The sequence below is a fragment of the Canis lupus genome, chromosome 33 (assembly GCF_048164855.1).
Source record: "Canis lupus baileyi chromosome 33, mCanLup2.hap1, whole genome shotgun sequence".
Taxonomy (NCBI): domain Eukaryota; kingdom Metazoa; phylum Chordata; class Mammalia; order Carnivora; family Canidae; genus Canis; species Canis lupus.
This window is the reverse complement of record NC_132870.1, coordinates 2,981,335-3,003,347: the sequence shown is the minus strand read 5'-3', so window position 1 is coordinate 3,003,347 and position 22,013 is coordinate 2,981,335. Positions and strand designations below refer to the sequence as shown.

At 40.8% G+C, this 22,013-nt stretch overlaps 1 protein-coding gene across 1 annotated transcript in view; it reads right to left on the bottom strand.

Annotated features, from left to right (window-relative positions):
* The window catches only part of FRAS1 (Fraser extracellular matrix complex subunit 1), a 435,467-nt gene that overhangs the window by 33,360 nt on the left and 380,094 nt on the right, over positions 1-22,013 (bottom strand). The window contains exons 59-66 of the mRNA XM_072810116.1: positions 18,802-19,007; positions 15,192-15,348; positions 12,823-13,023; positions 11,077-11,264; positions 9,252-9,527; positions 6,490-6,722; positions 4,145-4,305; positions 1,428-1,642 (exon numbers count right to left, since the gene is read on the bottom strand). Of these exons, the coding sequence (XP_072666217.1) occupies positions 1,428-1,642; positions 4,145-4,305; positions 6,490-6,722; positions 9,252-9,527; positions 11,077-11,264; positions 12,823-13,023; positions 15,192-15,348; positions 18,802-19,007 (1,637 nt within the window). The remainder of the gene's footprint in view (positions 1-1,427; positions 1,643-4,144; positions 4,306-6,489; positions 6,723-9,251; positions 9,528-11,076; positions 11,265-12,822; positions 13,024-15,191; positions 15,349-18,801; positions 19,008-22,013) is intronic.

Sequence of the window (22,013 nt, the reverse complement as noted above, 5' to 3'; positions counted from 1 at the left end):
GTGACGATTTTCAGAAGTTATGATAGGGAAAGATAAGAACTAGGGCTTGGCTGTAAGTTCTATATTCTTTCTACCCTATGCCAGCTGTTTCAACTATTTTTAAAGAAACAGACTGCAATGAAGTACTTCTGTGTATATATTCTGTGTTGGTTTAAGAAGTGGAGCCTATATAATGAAAAATCTTAAGTCTTTGAGACTTTTAGGCATATTCTGAACAAAAATATCCAAAAATGTAATTAGAGTAAAAAAGCATGGAGAACACAGAATACTAATTTTTGAGAGGCCAGCAGAGGAACCAATCACTTCGTTTTGCATTTTCCAGAGTAAATGTAGGTCATGCAACTGCAGAAACACAGAAAGCAAACCTAAGAATGCCTTAATTTTCCATTCAGTAGAGGGCAGCAGTGCATATGAAATGAGAGCTAATCAAAATGAGAGCATTACAAAGAACACTAATTTTAATCAGACTCGTTCCCAAAATGATTACTATAAGTGCCTCCAGAAGTTCCTCTTTCAGTGTGGTTAAACCTGATTTGAGATGAAGAAGGAACGTAATTTTTAGTTCGTTGAGGTAACTGCATATAATTGGGTAGAATCTGCTTTACATTTAATTTTCCCATGAGGACACATTAGCTTAGTCCCTTTGATCTAACTGCCCTCCTAGGACCATGGCTTCTTACTAAAATTTTACTTTATCCCTAATGTTTAATAACTATTAAGAAAGTGTTGGGGCACTTAGGTGGCTCAGTCGATAAGTATCTGCCGTGGGCTCAGGTCATGATCTCAGGATCCTGGGATGAAGGTCAGCATCAGGCTCCCTGCTCAGCGGGGAGTCTGCTTCTTCCTTTCCCTCTGCCCCTTCCCCTCACTTCTATTCTTGCTCTCCAATTAATAAATAAATAGTGTCTATTTTTTTTTGTAAGGGTTTTAGTTTGGCACAGGTTTGGACTAGGTATGAAATCAAGTTGTTTTAAACAATTCTCTCTTCAAAATGCTTAAAAATAAAGTGCTGTACTTGTCTTCAGAAAGGGTGTACCTTATTTTGACTTATTTCCCCAAACACAGAAGAGAATACATCTACTTTGTAATAACCTTACCATCAAATGTAAATCCTTTTGGCTTTCCAAAATATACCTACAGAGAAAAGACATATAACTAGAGAAGTAAATATTAGATTCTTATATAAATGGGAGTGCACAACAGTAAATTTTTTTCCACATTAATTTTCACATTTTCCACATTAGATTTTCCAATTCACTGATTTAGAGGACTTTGGGGGGCTCTTTCTCTAGCCACCATGCTGCTAAGGGACTTGGCTATCCTAGTTCTTGGGAGCCACTGGATGCAACAGAAGTGTTTCAGGAACAAACAAGGTTTTATACAGCACTCAGGTGCTCGAAGGCTTCAGAAAAACCCCTGGCGCACACCTGGAAGTCGGCAGTCACAGAACCCCCACAGACATCAATCAGCTCAGTCATGTCGTAGTAGGCATCAAAGGTCCAGACGCAGCTCTTCAGGTTCAGGTGTTTGTAGAGCTGGATGGTCTTGGGCTCCCGGACGCTAGGGTCAAATTGGAAGGGGCGGTCGTAGCCAGGCCCCAGGGCTGTGCTATCGTACACTTTGTTGTTCAGGAACCCTGCCTCTGTGCGGGAGGGAAGAACAAGGAATAGGGACTTACTTCACTCAGCAACATTATATGGTTTCATTCATTTGGGGAATATAAAAAATAGTGAAAGGGATTATAGGGGAAAGGAGAGAAAATGAGTGGGAGATATCAAAGAGGGTGACAGAACATGAGAGACTCCTAACTCTGGGAAACGAACAAGGGGTAGCAGAAGGGGAGGCGGGTGGGGGAATGGGGTGACTGGGTGACGGGCACTGAGGGGGGCACTTAATGGGATGAGCACTGGGTGTTATAGTTGATGTTGGCAAATCGAACTCCAATAAAAATACACACACACACACACACACACACACACACACACACACACACACAAAAAAAAAAAAAAAAAACCAAGGAAGAGGGACTCAGTCTGTGGACACGTCCCTCACTGGCTGCCCAGAAGATGAGTGGGGAAAAGTGATGTGTCCTTGTGAGACTGAGATAGTCTACCCTCTACCTGAGATTCTACTAAGAGACCAACTAGGGCTCCCAAAACACACTGGGCGAGAAGCTAAGGGGAGCTAGATTTGTGCCCACGGCCTAGTGTGACTGTGTTCACAGACTCCTCTAAGAGGCTTCAGGAACCTTAGAAGAAAAGGTGAGCAAAGGATACTATAAGTGGAGTCAGAGTTCAGGGGCCCCACGTGTCTTTAAATGAAAACATACTGAGGCTTGGCAATCAATCCTCGAAGAAACACATTTACTCTCTAGATAATTTGTTGATGAATTATTTTTTAAGACTGATTTAAAAAAAAAATAGCTTTGATGTAAAGCCAACAAACAAATATCTGACTACCTTCTCTGCTTCCACAGTTTCTGAACTACTGGAAAAAAAAAAAAAAAGTCTTACTTTCGTGTTAATGATAGCGCACTAATGATGCCTGACTAAACCTCCCCTGCTATGGGCAAAAATTATTGGATCAAATGCTGCCAAGCAACTGAACTGTTCTAAATTAAGGAAGGCCTTTATGCAGCAGAGAGCTAAATACAGATACAATTTTAGAATATCCGATTAAAAATTTTATGATACTAAAAGCAACTATAGTATTCTGAAAGAGTTGATGCATTTCTTAGAATGTTTGGCACCAGCACATGGTCCTCTGCCCTCAAAAGGACGAAGAACTCAATGAACATGTGTTCAATTAAATTGTGTTTAGGTAGGAAGAGGTACAAACTTTCAGCCTATAAACATAGTATGTTTCTTCCAGTGGCTGATGTGGGCCACTTAAACTTTCACGTGTAGCTCAGTGACTTGCAAATAATTTACATTCAACTAATCTCTACTCTATAAAGAGCATCACTACCTAAAGTTGATGCTTACTGAATACGAGAGAGCATATGAATGCTTTACTATCTTCCCAAACACTAGTAAATGACTTGTTGGTCGTCAAGGGAGGGAACACACATTTAATGCACACTTGCTAAGGTAAATGGAAATGGACAGGATTCTTTGCAGAGTAAAACGTCTGCTGTGGTTAACATAGGGATGCGCTTCCTCAGCTGTCAGCAACTACAGGCCTGCAACTACAGGCCAGCAAAACTGCATTTTGAGTTTTTACCCTTACTGGGGCCCTAGCACCTAGGGACTGACTGAGATGTGACAGAAAAGCCTGTCTGTTGAGGCTGGAAGTAAGGTGAGTTGGATGGCTAGGCTCTCTCCAGAGCTCCCTGAAGAGTGGGTGGAGGCTTTGGTGGGGCTATGTGGTAGTCTGACTCATCCCTCTGCCTCATTCTGCTTCTTTTCCTCCCCTTTGACAGATGCTGATCCCAATAAACATCTTGCACCCCATACTCCTTCTCAGCTCCTGCTCCAGATAACCCACCCTACAACATGTGACAGCTGTGCATTAGCTTTCTGAAGATGCTGCAATAAGGGGATTTTAGGGACGCCTGGGTAGCTCAGTGGTTGAGCATCATCTGCCTTTGGCTCAGGGTGTGGTCCTGGAGACCCAGGATCTAGCCTCACATTGGGCTCCCTGCAGAGAGACTGCTTCTCCCTCTGCCTGTGTCTTTGCCTATGTCTCTCATGAATAAATAAATACATCCTTTTAAAAAAATAAGGGGATTTTAGAGCACAGATCCAAACATGCTCACTATTGGGGAGGGAAAGAACCAGCATTTACCACAGCAGGTGCTTTAAAAATGTCAACAAATTAAATCCTCACCCTGACGGGTATCGCTGGTTATCCTCACATCATGGATAAGAAAGTGGTTTGGGGAGGTCCAGCTGTCTCTGTTCAGTTGTACAGGTAGTGGATTAAGGATTTGAACCTAGGTCACTTTGATTCCAACATCCTTGTTTTTCCCTATTCACGTCACTGTCTAAGCTGCCTTCGTCTGGTTGCCTGCTAGGAAGGAACTGCACTCATCATGCAGCTTTCGAAGACCAGGAGACATGACAGCAGAGTTCACTCAGCTGTGTCCCTAAGGGCCACTGTGCCAGGCTGGAATGGGAAAGCTAGCATGGAAGTTGTCCCTCACCCGAGATGCCTCTCAGGTCGCGGGTCGTGACGAGATTGGAGCAGACGTGCTGGTGTCTGTAGATGGACTCGGACAAAAGGAAATGCAAGTTGTGCAGCGGCATGGTGGAGATGAGGGGCAGCATTCCGTCCTGGTGTGGGATCTGCACAGAGATGTGGATTCTAAGGCAGAAATGGGCAGAGGTAGTGCTTAGGTACCTGCTAGAAAGAGTTAGTAGGGCACATTTCTTTCTCATAACTGATTCTGCCTTCACAAGTGAATTTACCTTTTTTTTTTTTTTTTTTTGTCCGGAAGCTTCCCATGAAGGAACACAGGGTATGACGTACTCCTGGGGTTGTCCCCTCTGCCCCCCTCCCCTAAGAGATCCTCCAGCTCAGAACAGATAGCAATAAAAAATCACAGTTGTTTCTTCTATACAAGAAAATATAACATCACAACCACAAATTACTTGAAAGCTTTCTTTTGCTTTAAATAGAAGCTTTGTTTCCTTGTGAGCTATGGCCCAGTGACTCAGAGAGGCACCATTCCCCTAACCCATCACAGTGAGGGCCTGGGGAGACTGGGTAGGGCTGAAACCCATATTTTTTCAAGTATTTGTGCCAAACAACATCACTGAGCTCTTTCAACTCTAAGGAAGCAAGGTTGATACTTCCTACTCAGGAAAGTATCTTAGGAATAATCATATCCCACTCCTCCTGCTGTATCCTCCTAACCAGAAGAGCTTTCTCCTTTCTCTTCCTTTAAGCTCCAGCCATGTGGGCAGCCCTTACCGGCTGGCCTGGCCGCATTTGCAGGGTGTTCTCGCCTCATCTGCGTTTCTCAGAGCTCAGATGCCTTTACACCAGGACATCTGTAACTTATTCATATTGGCTGCTGTTTCTTATATGCTCGCAGCCTCTGTTTATCTTGCCTCCCCACAATGAAGACAAGGATTATTTCCTTCACTTCTTTTGTTTTTCCAGAGGATATAGTATAAAATTCTAAATAAAATACGAGCTTAAGTTAATAAATATTGGTTAAGACTGCGATACAACAGAACTCTAATCTGCATTATTTTCATTGTGCAAGTTTAAATTTTTAGCATGTTGATTGAGGGTGTCTTTTTGAGTTTTTACAGCTTGTCTCTTGGAACAAAAGCCCAATAGGCATTTTTAAGAGGAATCAGAACCTTGGAATATGAATAGGATGTCTCTTTTGCTAGGAAAGGGTCAGTAGTGGCCTGAGCACTTCTGTTCCTGCTTTTTAAACAAAAGTATGTCTTACTATGTTAGAAAAAAGAAAGGATTTGCATAGTCTTGCCTCTGTATTTAAATGTTTTTTTCTCCATGCAAATGAACCCCTTTCTCTGAACTCAGTTGCTCATAAAGACACATGCACAAATACCGCAAGGTTTAATGACTATACATAATATACATGAATTCTTTCTTGCTAGGCAAACATGAAAGTATCTTCCATCAAAATCATGGTAGCACAGGAAAAAATAAAAGCACATCTGTCCAGTGACTTTTAGTTTATACAGTACTATTACTCTGTTCATTAGATATTTAGTAAGTGTCTGTAAGGTGCCAAGAAGCACTGTCTCAGGCAGGGGGGTCCAAAAAAAAATTTTTTTTTTAAGTCATGATCCCCGTCCTCACCATCTACTATGGGGATAGAAAGAGAATGAATGATGATAATGCTCTGAACGAGGCACACATGAGTGCCAGGAGAGCTGGAAGGAGGAGCTTCCAAATTAAATTGGGAAAGATGATGGCGAAGTTCCTAGAAGGGATGTCATGAGCTAGGTATAGTAAGAAAACAGGATTTAGCTACAGGCGGTGGATGGGGGCTGGGAGAAGTGCAGTCAAGAGTGTCGGCATATGGGATCCCTGGGTGGCTCAGCAGTTTAGCGCCCGCCTTCAACTCAGGGCGTGATCCGGGAGACCAGGGATCAAATCCCACATCGGGCTCCTTGCATGAAGCCTGCTTCTCCCTCTGCCTGTGTCTCTGCAGCTCTTTCTCTCTGTGTCTTTCATGAATAAATAAATAAAATCTTAAAGAAAAAAAAAAAAGAGTGTTGGCATGGAAGAGGTAATGCAGCATAAAAGACTTGGAAGCCCTGGGGATTTGATTTCAGTTTGATTCTCTGAGGTAGACTGGCAGGTGAAAATGCCCAGCTGAGGGACATGAGGCGAAGAAGACAGGCAAGGGCCCAGATTTTAGGGGGCCTTTGAAGGAGTTAAATTTTTCCTGAAGCATTTATCACTGTTATTCTTATTTTGCAGAAGCATCACTCATTATTCCGTCTCATCCAGAAAACCCACAAAGGAGAGCCCTCTCTGTGTGGAAGGCACCACCTGCCTGACCTGTTTGGATGTTCCTTGTGCTTGACGTCCAGGTACTTCAAGGTTGCGATGAAGGACTGAGCCTGGAAGCCTCTGGCTGTCCCAGCTACTACAGGCGTGTGGCAGATAGCACTGTCTGTTCCAATGGTAACGATGTTGCTCCTTAGGGGAGTCCCCACGTGGCCCACCTTGTCTACGGCCTTTGCCACACAACGCACATGGAACCTCCGGCTAAAGTAGATGCTATCCAGGACCTATGGGGGGAAAATAAAGTACTTAAGACATGTGTATACTCCTTAGACTGTATCTTCTGGATGATAGGACACAGCCAGTTTCTGGTACAGGGTTATCTGTGCAGACCACCCAGCATCTGTCTCTCTACCCATCTATCCACTCTTCTGTTTATTCACTCACCACAAAACTACTGGCTTTCTCCCAGGAGCCAGGCACTAGGACAGAGGATTTACAGCCTCAGGCAGTATGTCAGACAAGGAACGAGTAGACAGATGTGAAGCAAGAGCCCAGAGATGACTGGTTACCAGCGATAGTACTGTTCTCTTCCTATATTAGGTTCAGCATAAGAACCACTCAACTGGTTTCCAGCCCTTCCATTAAGACTGGTTGGGGGATCCCTGGGTGGCGCAGCGGTTTGGCGCCTGCCTTTGGCCCAGGGCGCGATCCTGGAGACCTGGGATCGAATCCCACGTCGGGCTCCCTGCATGGAGCCTGCTTCTCCCTCTGCCTGTGTCTCTGCCCATCTCTCTCTCTCTGTGACTATCATAAAAATAAATAAAAATTAAAAAAAAAAAAAAGAGTGGTTGGCCTCCAAGTCACTTTGGCTGAGGGTACAGTGTCAGGATATAGAAGAGATATGGTCCTTTCCCAGGAGTTCTGATTTTTCTTTCTTTCCTACCACTAGTCCCTCCCCCAGCCCCCACCTAGGGACCACACACACTGCAGCGGTTACAATAACATGGAGAGTTGAAGTTGAGAACTTGGCCTCTGACACCTACTGGCCTTTGAAGATCTTTGAACAGAATCTTTTGTGTTCTCAGACATAGAGGAGCCGTAAGAATGCTTAATTCAATCTATGCAGAGGCAGCGTGGGTCACCACAACTCTTTAAGTAACATGTGCATACACATAGGGAAGTATATAACAAGAAAAATTAATTAGCAGTTCTGTGTGCCATAGACCTCCCACAAAGCGATTGTACAAACTTATAAATTCTACCCATGAAAGCAATTCTCATTGAAGTCCATTAAAAATTAAAGAGGATTTTTCCATTAAAATTTTTTTAATTAGCTGCCAACGTTTTATTTATTTATTTACACACGGACTTAGTTCAGAAGGGATTTGAGGCATCTTATAAAAAGGCACACGATACAATGATATTAAATAAATAATTAAAGAAACAAAGACAGAGCAAAGGAAACTGGGATAAAAGTATTAGTCACCAAGTCATTGCAAGAAGAAAAACTGAAGCATAATGTAAAATATTAAACGTGGTACCTGTTAAAAAATGTATATTTAGGCCACATCAGACCGAAAATTGCCTTCATGGGTTTTTGGAGAGAGAATTAGATACTGAGGAAACGATAAGCTGTTAAGTCTCGACATTTAAGTTTTTAAATTTTATCAGATAGTTTACACTTGAACTAGGTTATGTTGCAAAAGAATGGATCTTTTGACCTTTCCAAATAAGCTGTGCAAAAAACAATGAATATGAGTGACTTTGCCAAACCCAGAGGCCCCTCCCCACCCTCCCAGCCCCTGCCCGCCTATCCATCTGTACCTTCTCTCCACTATTATCCCTCTATGGGAAGCACTTATTAAAGTGAGAACAAACTGAGAGTTGACTAGGAGAAAATTGAGAAATCCAGTCTCAAAGAAATCTCTGTTCTCCAAAATTTGCACTAATTTGTGCACTATTTTCAATAAAAAACTGTTGAGGGCTTGCTATGTGCCAGCTACGGTGAGGAGGATCTCCACTGCTTTTAGTTCTCTCTCTGTGGAGAACGACGTCAACTGGCGTGATGAGCAGTCACCACAGTGCACTGTTTCTTAAGGTTGGGGAAACCCTCACTATTCATTGCTCTCTGATGGTGGCAGAAGTATTGGTTTGGTGTCTTGACTATCTGAGGACAGCAACGGCATAGTGAACTTTTCATGTCCTCCTACAATTCTGTATAATGTTGACCACTCAAGAAACATTTTATCCTTTGTTTAATAACTGTGCCATCCTGACTACCATCAATATGCTGAGCATGTTAGGCTATACAAATGTGGGAGAACACTTGGTCCACATCCTTAAGGAGTTTATATCCTACTACTTACTGGATGATTGAAGAGATGTGAAAAAAGTAATCATTAATTGTACCTATATGGAATCTTTGACTTACTTTGCCGCTTTCAGATGACTTTTATATCTGATTTTTCAATGACCTTGACAAGTGGCTATGTGGAAGAGGTATTATTTTGCAGAGCAGGAAACAGAGACTCAGGGGAGTTAAGTAACCTCTTAATATCACAAGTTAAAAGTAAAGGAGAATCAAGATTAGTGAACAGGTTGTCTGATTACTAGCTTGGATCTTTTTTTCTACGACACCATATTACCTTTTCTTATAAATAAGCATAAAAACCTGTGTGTATATTATATGTATCTGCTTATTTGTTTTATTCCAAATGCCACACAAGGGCCTTAAGGAATTTGATGGAGTTGGAGTGACAAAGAGAAATACCAGTTTTCTCCCCATGCAACCAGGCCCAGAACCCTAGACCTACCATGTGGTTGACACTGGTGAATGGTGTGTTGTCAGTGATGGTCTCAAAGGGAGACCGGGCTCCACTGCCATCAGTGGGGGTGGCTACTTCCCAGCTGAACTGCACAGATGTTTGGTTGATGCCAGCCTCGCTGCAACGCTCCTTCATGATGGCATACTTGGGGAAATGAGAGTCACAGGGCGTAACACAAACCAGTGGATAGCCTGGGGAGGGGGATTTCTTGACTCCTTCCTTGGTAACTTCTTCTACATGGTCATAGTCAGCAAGTGTGACAACCTGCAAAGGAGCAACAAAGCTTCAGCCTGGACTGGGTGCTGGGAGGCTCAGAGAACTAAGGCTCCCCTTTTGAGATATCTACAAGATCCCTTAACTGCTAGGGATTCTTTAATATATAACAAAAAAAGAGAAAAAAAGGAAAGAAAGGAAGGAAGGAAGGAAGGAAGGAAGGAAGGAAGGAAGGAAGGAAGGAAAAGAAAGAAAAGAAAGAAAAGAAAGAAAAGAAAGAAAAGAAAGAAAAGAAAGAAAGAAAGAGGGCAGCCCCGGTGGCGCAGCGGTTTAGCGCCGCCTGCAGCCCAGGGCGTGATCTGGAGACCCTGGATCGAGTCCCACGTCAGGCTCTCTGCATGGAGCCTGCTTCTCCCTCTGCCTGTGTCTCTGCCTCTCTCTCTCTCTGCATCTCTATGAATAAATAAATAAAATCTTTAAAAAAAAAAAAAAAAGGAAGGAAGGAAGGAAGGAAGGAAGGAAGGAAGGAAGGAAGGAAGGAAGGAAGGAAGGAAGGAAGAAAAATACAACGGAGGTTTTCATAGTGCTTTGCCAGGCATACCTAAAAGATACTACAGATCTTTAGTGGTGGTGAAGATCCTCCATCTACCTGAGCTAAAAGCTTTAGTATCGTGTTAATCTTATTCCTAAACCATCGTGTTAATCACTTATATGAAATATATTTTATTTTCATGCCTACTGTAACCAAAGCTGTATCGTGAACAGTTACTAGTTTGAAGCTGCATTAAGAAAAAATAAAATAAATGAAGTTGCATTAAATTATTAATAGTATGCAGTAGTGTACATGGCAAAACAAAAGTAAATAAAGATAGTGTATTTCTTTCATGGTCGGATAAGAGACAAATTTTGGAATGATCCTTCTACTATATGAGACTAGCCAGGGGAGGTTAGAAGACTTATTCTGACTGCTTCATTTTTATGAGTTAAATTTCCCTTGGTAACCTCTAGGCATTTTCTTCCTAATTGTAAAGTCAGTGCATTCATTCTCTGCATCCTCAGCTTGGGAAACTGGGTACTACACTTCTGCAAATACTTAACTCTATGCATGTGGCAAGTATGGAGGGTAATAGATATGGGATATCCTTACTTTTTTTCCCCTTCTCCTAGATCCCACCAAAGAAGTGAGAAGATCAATTGTATCGTACTTCCTATGTTTATCAGACTAAGGTATGAATGTGGTTTGGTCTTACTCTTATGCTAGGACAGGGTTTCTCATCCTAAGCACTACTGACATGTGTGCCAAATAATTCTTTGTTGTCGAGACTGTCCTGTGCATCGTAGGATATTTACCAGCTCCCCTGCTTTCCACCCACTAGAAGCACCTAGTATGACAGTTGTGACAACCAAAAATATCACTAGACATTGCCAAATATCCCCTGGAGGTGGTGGCACAGGGAGGGGATTTGGGAAGGAAAGGACAAGGTGGCTCCTGTGTTAACCAGTGTTAGAAGAATGAAGTAGTCAGAACTACTTATCTCAAGTCATCATCTACTAGTCACTAGGACATAAAAGCAGTGAACCTATTGGGTCAAGTACTCACGATGGGCGGTGCTGGCAATATGAGACTCCCTGCTGCCTCCTGGTCTAGAATCGTCACGGTGGCAGTGGTCACATCACCAAGAACTGCTTCCACTGGGTCATCTGGGCCAAGGACCAGGGAGAAGGATTCATGCCATTCCCGGTCTTCATTGGATAGGATCTCGACTTTAAAGAAGATATGATCCACACCTTCACCAAGGACAGAACAGAAAGACAGCAAAAGTTCTCATTGGGTGACCTACCTAAGAAGTGGAGGTTGGCACTGCTGACATTTTGTTAAAATATGCCCTTTTCTTGTAGAGGTGTTCTATAAATACAGTGGCTGCTAATCACTTTAGTCCTATCTCAAGTGAGAAACCTATTTTATAGACCAAATTCCACCTGTGATAGAGGCTCAGTTTTGCAGATTCACGATTCACTATTCAACACCATATGAGGATTAATGGCTCCTGTCTGACACTAGCTGGTAGTAATAAAAATCTATGATCCAAAATACACTCCACCTTGGTTATGAGTTTTTTTGCTTAATTTTTCTTTCTCCTTTACACTTAGGCATGAACTCCTGTGTGGCTGTGAGTACTTGCACACATAGACACCCATCAAAGCTGTCCTGAGAACTGTATCTCAAAGGTTTCCTACCATACTGTCCCCACAAAGACCACAGCATAAAGGTTTGGCAGGCTGGGATGAAGAGGGTTAGAGCCTTAGGAACTGCTTTCCTTTTCTGTAAAATGACTCTCTGAAGGTGCAAATATCCCTGGTGGTATCCCCTTCTTCCTCTCCTACAAACACCCGGGCTGGGTCACTTCCACAACCTGTCTTTTCTCCAGATCCTTATGCAGAAAAGGAAAGGAAAAAGTAAAGACACGTGGAAGAAGAATCATTGTGTAGAGGCGGAGGAAGGGCATCTACCTTTCTGGCAAACACTAAACAGATGTACATGAGATGGAGCCAAAAGCCCTTTAAAACTCCAGTGGAATGAAAGACATCAGAGACCCCTTCCCCCTCATTCCTGAGAGTCACTTCCTCCCCCTACTTGCCGAGATGTCTCTGAAAAGGCTTCCTACCACTGTTGCCTACTTCTTTCTGGCTATATCACAAATGGTTCCAGGATCTACACCAGTCTTTCCCCCTTATATTGCTCCAGGAAGTTCTGTGAAAAAGATCTAGCATATAGTTCAATTCCTTCTCTGTCTTATTTCTCCCATCAAATTAATACATAGGGGATAGTTCAATACTTAGTTGTGACCTGAATCCCATCTCTCTCTCTTGTCCTTTGACTCATCTCCACGGTTGCCTCTAAACCTTTTTTGGAAATCTAGCAGGGTATCCTGTCTCCTGGCAGATGTTAAACGACTGGAGCACAGAGATTGTACCTTCTGGGTTTTAGTAATTCCTGAAGGGCCCAGCACACAGTGTTCGTCCTATGTTTTACTGAATGACGGCAGTCATGTTTATTCTTTTAAAATCAAATGCATCTATTACTCAACCAAATCATAGGCTAACAACAACCAAAAAATTCTTTTAAATGAGTCCAGATGCCATTTGTTCTTTCTCAATGCCAATTTTTACCAATTAAAAATTGTGAAGATTCCTGTAATAGCAAATGTGTGCCTAATAAGTACTTGATGCTTAATAAGTACTACTGTTTTCCTCTTTTATTTTTCTGCTCATTCCTTTCTTCAAATACAGGATATTTGCCTCTCTATTAAGTAAAATCCACAGATCGGGGTTGGCGTTCGATTACCGGGGCTGAACTTCAAGACTCTGCTCTTTGGGTAATAATCCACTCCGGACTGGGCAGACCCATCCCGAGTGCTGCAGCGAATCTTGGATGTCCTGTTCTGATCCCCTCTGCGGATCACCTTGATATTCAGGAGGGCTACAGCATCTGGCCCCGAGGGTTCCCGGACTTGGTATGCAGCTTCTTCAAACTCTATGGTAGGGGCTAAGGAAACAGGATTAGGAAAACAAGAGCAAGTTAGAAAAGTACAAAGGATTCCCACTCCCCTGAAAACACCTTATCAAGACAAGAGGGACTTTTCCACATTAGTAAATGATACAAAGGTAAAATGGCTTGCGATCACAAAAATCAGTTTTTACCCCTCAGCAGAGCTTTGGAAAAGGAATTTATGATTCTCCAGGAGTTGTTTCTCATAGGCCTATTATTAAAAATCATAGTGGGGGGAATATTTTTAAGCATTTTGAGATGCATAAGGTCCAAGTTTCCATCTGGGCATGACAGCTCACAAAACGTTTTTAAATTCACATGCTTTATCAAAGGACTGACTCAGAGTTAGCCCTTGATAAATACTTATCGACTGCGTGAATAGACTCTTTTTCACTTATGAGATATAAATTTCTTTTTTTTTTTGAGATATAAATTTCTAAGCTTTATAATTTATCTCATTTATACACTACCTAAACTTTCCAAGTCCATCTCCTGTCTCTGATCTTCTGGGTTCTTCTTTTCAGAGCCCTTAAATGTTCCTAACTTAAATGTTCCCAGCCCTTAAATGTTCCTAACTTCTCACAGCTTATTTAGTTAAGAATGAGTAGTTTTAATGAAGAACACAAGACTTCCTAACACAATCTGGTTTGAGGTACTATTCTCATTGCTACAAAGTGATTAATATGTTGGTTTTTACAAAAATTTCAAATTGTGCCTTCTTTTCCATTATATTCTCAGGGTGTAGGGTGAGGTGGTAGTGGTGGATAGAGTGAGATTAAAAAGGGAAAACTGAGAGTAATTACAAATTTTAGATTATTTCTAACATACTATAATATTTTGCAGTAATTTCTAGAGTCTCTGTTCATTTTCCTCTTTCCCTCTGAGAAAATCAATTCTTCCTAATTGTAGAAGATAAGATTCATTGGAGGTTTTGTAGTCTAATGAACGTTCTTTGAGGGGATCCCTGGGTGGATTAGTGGTTTGGTGCCTGCCTTTGGCCCGGGGCGTGATTCTGGAGACCCGGGATCAAGTCCCATATTGGGCTACCTGCATGGAGCCTGCGTCTCCCTCTGCCCGTGTCTCTGCCTCTTCCTCTCTCTCTCTGTGTCTCTCATTAATAAAATAAATAAAATCTTAAAAAAAAATGAATGTTCTTTGAAACTTAGGAGAGTCCCTTATTACCTCTCTGAGCCTCAATCATAGGGTTTCTGTGTGAGCAAGAGACATTCACTTCAGGATCTGAACCTGAGTCCTTAGGCAAAGGACTAATTTAGCTTCAAGTCTGGCTCTTCTTATTTTACCCAGTGTCCAAGTTGTCCTTGATTTTATATCAGAAACTCTGGAGTCTCACTAACTCTCATGTAGATTCTAGAATCTGATAAAATAAGGGTTACAACCAGTTTTGCTGCTTACAGCTATGTAACTACGAGCATAAATTACATAAATTTGCTGAGGCCCAATTTCTTCACCTATAAAATGGGGATTATAACACCTACCTCAAGGGGTTACTGTCAGGATTACATGAAATAAGATAATATAATATGCTTAGTGTGGTTCTTGGTATAAGGTAAACATTCAAATAAAAACAGCTATTACTATCTGTAATACTATTATCCATTCAAAATATCTATTTGAATAAAAAAATTATGTGCCAATTTGAAACAGATTTGGTTTTATTTTCCCCAGTGCCTGGGTCATTCTTTGCTGACTCGTAACTAAAGAATTTAAGATTTTTTTTGGTTAATAGGCCAAATCAATTAGAAGAAAACTGAGAAATTAGACTTTTCTGGGAAGGTGGCAGTGTTTAAATTAGTTCATTGGATTCAACTCATTCTGATCATATTTCTAATCTTGCTCCTGAACTCCAGTGACTTACACAGGTTTTATTCTTAGCATCTCTGTCCTGGCTTATAACCATACCCATTCCTTTTCTCTTGGCAATGTGATAGAGAATAATGAGATTAAGCACACCTATAAACTTATTGGAATTCTATAGAGGATGATCACTGGCTGCCAACAGTTTATATAAATACTCTGAGATTGTTATCGGTAGACACTTTTACAGTACTTTCATTTTTACAAAACACCTATAATTACATTATTAGTAAAACATCAGTTCGTATTCTATCAACCAAAGAGTAACGAAAGACAGTATCTTCTGTTACCATCTTCATCATTGGATATGGTGATGGTGGCCATGTTATTTTTCCCAATTCTGGCTCCACTCCAGTGGTTTCCAAGAGGATGGCCAAGGTAGACCCTGAATTGTTCCTCAGGCTCAAACATGGAGTCATCATGGATAGAAACAGTACAGTTCTTCATCTAGAGCCAATGTTATAAGATAGATTAACATTTGCAGTGAAAAATCAGTAATTTTCTTGCTTTTCCTAGAAAATGATTTTTCTTTTTTGCAGCATCAGAGAGTCAGCACAAATTCAAAAGGATCCAAACGATTTCATTTGTAAAATAGAATATTTAAATCTAACAGTTCATGCCTGACTGGGACATACCCATATGCAGAGTCCTGTATTAGAACATTCCAAACTGAATGATTCATCATGGGTTATGCAAAACAAAATTAATAAAGTAACCCACTCCAATGCACCTGTAGGAAACTTGTGCACTTTCCCTAATCAAACCAATGTGTACATACACATTATGAAAGGTAAATTTCTGGGCAGCCCAGATGGCTCAGCGGTTTAGCGCCGCCTTCAGCCCAGGGCCTGATCCTGGAGACATGGGATCCAGTCCCAGGTCAGGCTCCCTGCATGGAGCCTGCTTCTCCCTCTGCCTGTGTCTCTGCCTCTCTCTCTCTCTCTCTCTGTGTGTCTCTGTCTCTCATGAATAAATAAATAAAATCTTAAAAAAAAAAAAAAGGTAAATTTCTGATGTTGGGGGTCTAACATATGGATTAGGATTCCTGGAAAGAGCTAACCAATGGTCCTTTCCCTCAGTAAAAACTGAAGAGTTTTAGAAGAAATTCAGAAAGGCTTCTTGTTAGGCTTAAGACATCTTTCAATGCTGCACCTTTCAAATGTTTTTTTTTTTTTTTTTTTCAAATGTTCTGTCAAATGGTGTCTCATCTGAAAACTGCTGAGTCCTGAAAGTCTGAGAACATAATCTAAATCCCTGCTTGATGGAAAGAAATCAAGTGTTTCCCACACTGAGTATTCTTTACTGAGCACTCTATTCTTAAGAAAACATAAAATAAGGCCAAAACATTTTAGATAATGCAGTAACCTCAACAGTAGAGTCATGTGATGTGAAGTAGGATTATTTTTAGTTGAACCATTTTAAATCTACTCTGCTATTCTGTGGGTATAGAGAAGTTCTACTCTCATACTTCTGAAATCATACTAAATGGAAGGAGAACATCCTGTGAACATTTATAGGTAGCTTGCTAACCTGATTTTAAGCCCCTAAAGAATGTCTCTTTTTTTCTTGATAGAAAGCATGAATTTAGTAGTGACTCTTCAGGATATCCTTTTAAAAAGGACATTCTAATGACTGACAAGTTTCAAAGACAGATTGCTGAGCATGCCAGAGAAAATGAAGATTCCAAAGTGCACTTATGAAGAATGATAGGTTGTCACGTGGGTAACATAGATGAATAGATTGTATTTTCTTTATAATTTTATTAAATTATAAACTGTCTCCTGGATAGGCAGAGAATCCTCTTTTGAACTTAAAACAAATATAGACATGTAGACTCAAAGCTGAAGATCATATCTGTAGTATTTGTGTATGTTTTTAAACACGTGTTTTGACCTGCCACCAGTAAAATTCCCGTAATATATAACTAAGACAGGGCTTCTATGAGTCATGAATGTATAAAAGACCAAGGAAGCTATCACTTTTTTTTTTGGTAGTAAAGATGAACAGGGAAGAATCTGCAGTAACTTTGGATGTGTAAGATATTCTAATGCTAAACTTCAAAAGGACTAATCATAGAGCAAACACCTGATATGTTTGACTATACCAGAATTGAAAAAAACTATTCAACTAAGAACACCATGATCAAAAGTAATAGATAAGTGACAGAAAGGAAAAATATTTACAATGTCTAAAATGTCTACAACTGGCAAGGAATTAATACTTAGAATATATGAGAAAGATTGCAAATCAGTAGGAAAAGGCAACAATACAATAATAAGGAACAAAGGATAAAAACAATTAATTTACATAAGAAGAGACCCAATAAGCTAACAGGCATATATATATACTGGTAGTAACTGGAGAAATGCAAATTTCAAAATGATATAACTTTATACATAGTAGATTAGCAAAAATTCAAAAGATGAGTAATGCTAAGTGTTGGAGAGGATATAGGATTATAACAACCTTCATGCCACTGCTAATGACTTTCTGGAAAGTATTCTGACACTATTTTTTCAAAGTAAGCACAGACATGGCCTTTGGTCCAGCAATTTTGCTGCTGAGTGTATATCCAAAGAAATTCCCACTAAGGTCTGTAAGTGGCTATGTATGGGGTTGTGCACCGCAGCATTATCTGTGGTGGCAGACTGTTAGGAGATGACTGGGCACTATTTCTGGAGTTCCTCACTATCTATTGCTAAGAGTGGGTGGTTAAAATGTACTAAATACACATCACAAAATATTATGCACTATCTCAGCAATAGATTAGATGTACACATAAATGTGGACAGATATTAAAATATATTACTGAGTAAACAGTAAAAGTTTGAAGAAGCTGTAACACAGTAGTTTTATAAGTTAAAATTTGAATACAAAACAACCAGCATTTTTATTTATTTTATTTTTTTTATAATAAATTTATTTTTTATTGGTGTTCAATTTGCCAACATACAGAATAACACCCAGTGCTCATCCCGTCAAGTGCCCACCTTAGTGCCCGCCACCCAGTCACCCCCACCCCCTGCCCACCTCCCCTTCCACCACCCCTAGTTTGTTTCCCAGAGTTAGGAGTCTTCCATGTTCTACAACCAGCATTTTTAAAGAATAAATATAAATTAAGAGATACACATTAAACACGACAGATTGATGAGTTCTGAGAGGGGGAATGGAATGTGGCTAGAGAGTAGGCATCAAATAAAACAAATAAAGTAAGAGAAAGACCTTGAAATGACCAATGGGGACTGTGTGTCTTGAATCAAGAGGGTGCAAGTGACTCAATTATCTGAAACTGAAATCCAAAAATGGGGAAATGTGATTCCTCTTCCATATACATACACTTTTGACATACATTGAGGTTGCAGGCTTTGAGTCTAATGCAGCTATACTTACTGACTGGAGTTTCTCAGGAGTTCCTATGCCCATATACACCACTGTTCATGTGTATTGCTAAGAAGAGAACATTCTATTGGCTTGAATCTGCTCAACTGTCTACCTATTTGGTACTATCCTATTGGTTCTATACTAGAACATATGCTGCCCTGAGACAGGGGCCCAGGTATTGGAGAATTGTCTTGTCCTCCTCTAGGTAACATTGGTGGAGTGTGTTCATCTCGAATGCAATTGCAAATTAAGAGAAGCCTCATTCATTTGATTCTGTTAAATTCCAGAAATGTTACATATACTCTAAATTCCCAGCTAAACCAATGATATATGTATTTGGTTGTAAACAGGATACAAAGAAGAAAGCCATATGAGACTGATGATAATATTACAAATAATATCAATTAGTAAAAGAATTCCTAGGATGTTCAGAATTTGTCTAAATTACTTCATTATGGACAAGTAAAGGTATCAAGGAAAAACACAATCTGATCTTTCAGCCATCATGAATCCACTTACTTTCTCCCCTTTCAGAAATGTAATCCGCGAAAAGTCCTCATTTCTTCTCTCCTCAAAGTCCTCCATGACATGAGCTGAATGGCCCTGGGTATAGCATCTCACTGATGACTCATAGCTCAGATCTCCACTCCGAATGATGGGCACTTGCAGGACACCCTCCTTCTCCTTCACTAGGAGCAAATCCTTGGCAAACTGCATGCTGGGCACTGGGGGAGCATAAGGAAAGATGGAGGCATCATTAGTGGGAGACAGAGAAAAGGTGGCCATAGTCCTCAGAAGCCCTCAGTAGCCACTTGGTAGGAAAGTTCTACTAAGGGCCATCAGAGGCTGGCAAATCAGAGATGGTAAGCAGATTTCAAGACATGCTTGGTCCCAAGACAAGGGAACTGCTTCCACTGTTGAGTGTACTTCTAATGAAACAGAATAAATTAATTTTGCACCTGTTTTCTCCTAGCTTCAGGGTGTAGTCCCCATTTCAAATGCAAACAAGTAATGCAAGTAAAGAAATGGGCCAGGTGTAAGGAAAATTTTTATTAAGACTTGAGTATGCAAAAAAAGTTCAAATTTTGTCTAAGGCTACAAAAAGGAAAAAAGCAGTGTAAGCCTGAAAATAAGTGGCCACTCACATTGGTCCTGGGCCAGACAGACAGTAGGGAAGAATGGGGACATTGGTAAAGAGGAAAGTGCAGGCCTTTTTAAAGGGGGTCATCCCTCAACTCCAGTCTTTTGTTGACAAATCATCCTATTTTCAGATGAAATCAGAAGTCTGGGTTTTTATGTCTTATCTGCTAAATTTCAAAAAAGTAATCAGTTAAAATGGTATAAAGAAATTCCAGATAGGCCAGACCATTTGTGCCAAATAAAAGACATCCACATGTTGAATTTGGCCAGTGGGCTCCCAGTCTGTGTCTACTGCTATAAAATCACCTTTTCTTTTATAGCTCAAATGATCTCATTTGACTTTAAGAAGGGACTATAGCCACATTGTGTTAAAAAACATGGGCTTTTCAGTCAACAGTTCTCAATATGAAGAATCATTTTTTTCCTTACTTCCTACAATGCTTACATAATGCTCTACATTAAGACATGTCATCTTTTGAGACCAACATCTTGTTGATTGCTGGTTCTTTTTTTTTTTTTTTAAGATTTATTTATTTATTGGAGAGAGAGAGAGAGAGAGAGCGCTTGTGGAGGGAGGGAGAGAAAGTCAAGTGGACTCTGTGCTGAGCATAGAGCCTGATGTGAGGCTTGATCCCATGACCCCTGAGATCAGAACCTGAGTTGAAACCAAGAGTTAAAGGTTCAACTGGCTGAACCACTCAGGCACCCTACTGGTTCTTGATTTCTTAATGAACAATATGAAGAAGTAGTCCCTCCAGTCAGTCACATGTCAAAGTATACTGTGGCAGAAGCTGACCCTAAAGCTGTAGTCCCCTATTTCTTCACTGTGTCTTGCATATGCCCTGCCAAACCTGAAAGGAAGGAACCAAAAGGCAAGGACCCAAGCATTCTGCAAGTCCATATGTAAAAAGTTGTTTGACTCCAACCTACCCACTGCTCAGAACCATTGGTGTGAGCAAAAACAAAGCAAACTCATTATCTAAGCTAAATCTAGGAGTTATCACTTATTACCAAAGAAAAACCCAAAAGATACTTCTTAAAAGAACACCACACCTAAAGGAAAATTAACAACTTTGGCATTAAGCCCCAAACATTTATCATTTAGGGTTCTGTCATCTAGGAAAATGGTCTGTACTGTCAAAAGGTGTGTGGCAATGACATGACCTAGCATAGAAGGACAAGAAGGAAACTTGTTGGCAGGTAAAAACAACAAGCAAGGAAGCTTTTCTGCTCATGAAAGATTATCGAAAGCTTTGGATTGATTTTTCTTGCTGGCCTGAGAGGCACCATGTCAGATGATAGTTATAAGTGAAAGGGGTAAGTTTGGGTTTTGTCGTGTATTAATCAACCCAAAGTTCTTCTTGAGCTGTAAAAGACTCCTTTTTTTCCTCTTTAACTAGATATTAAGCCCCACTCCTTTCCCTATCTGGAAAAAGAGGGAGAAAGAGAGAAGTAGAAATAAGGGCAGTGGGTAAACATGTCTCATGATTGCATGCCATGCAGGGAATGGTCCTTGCCTTGTGGAGCGACTAGTCTGGTGGAAGACTGAGGCAAGAGACAATGGAAAAACCATAAGGTGGGTTCAGTGTTAGATCTGTACATGGGGGTTCATGGCATACAAAGGAAGGCCCAGTCCAAGTCCAGCAGTATGTAAAGGGCTTCCATATATGTCATTTCATGTTCTCTTCTCAGTGCCCTGATTATAATCCCCTCAGGAAGTAGGAGCACTCTTCTCAGTTCTGCTTGACTATAGAACACCTTCTCCTTCCACACCGATGGGATGTGTGCCCATGAAATAGGGATGACTTGTGGAGGTTCACAGGTTTGCACTGGGTATCATACACTTATTGTCACACTCTCAGCACATTCATCACGCACAACCCAATTTGTAGTTCTTTCCTTACTTGTGCTAGTCATTTGTCCTGAAATAGATGCTGGGACTCTCCTCTCCACTCCATTGTAACCCACACAGTGCTAGGTGCCAGTTTTAGGCATGGAAAATGTTATCCACCAATATTCTCAGTAACTGATAAAGTAGGTGCAAATGCCACCCTCTGATTTTCACGGGCCTCTTTATGGGCCATAGTTAGGTTGGAGATTTAGGAGAAATCCTGTGTCCAGTTCTCCAGAGTTAGAGTAGGTAGGATATAGTGCACATCCAGGTATATGATGAGATCATGGCTACAAGGCTTTTCCTGTCTTGCTCAGCATTCCTCAAGTCCATACCAAAGTCTAACTCCAGGTACCAGAGCAGCAGAAGAAAGTACAAATAGGAAAATGTTTTGAGATTGACTACTCAGATGATTTAAGGGCCTGAGATCACCGTGTGGAAAGACAAAATACCTAAGGTCACTTGGAAGACTGAAAGTTGACTTTATAAGGAACTGAGTGACACTGAGCATCTAAAACTGCAATGTGAAGAGTAAGCACGCTAGGGTATAAAACCAGAAGGCTGGATGTGGATAGAACAGACCTAGGTTTTAAGTCTGGTCCCATCACTTCCTCTCTGTATGACTTTGGTCAAATTATTAACCTGTTTCACTAGTAGAAGAGCTTGTAAAGATTAGAGAGAAGGTAAGATATTTCCACTT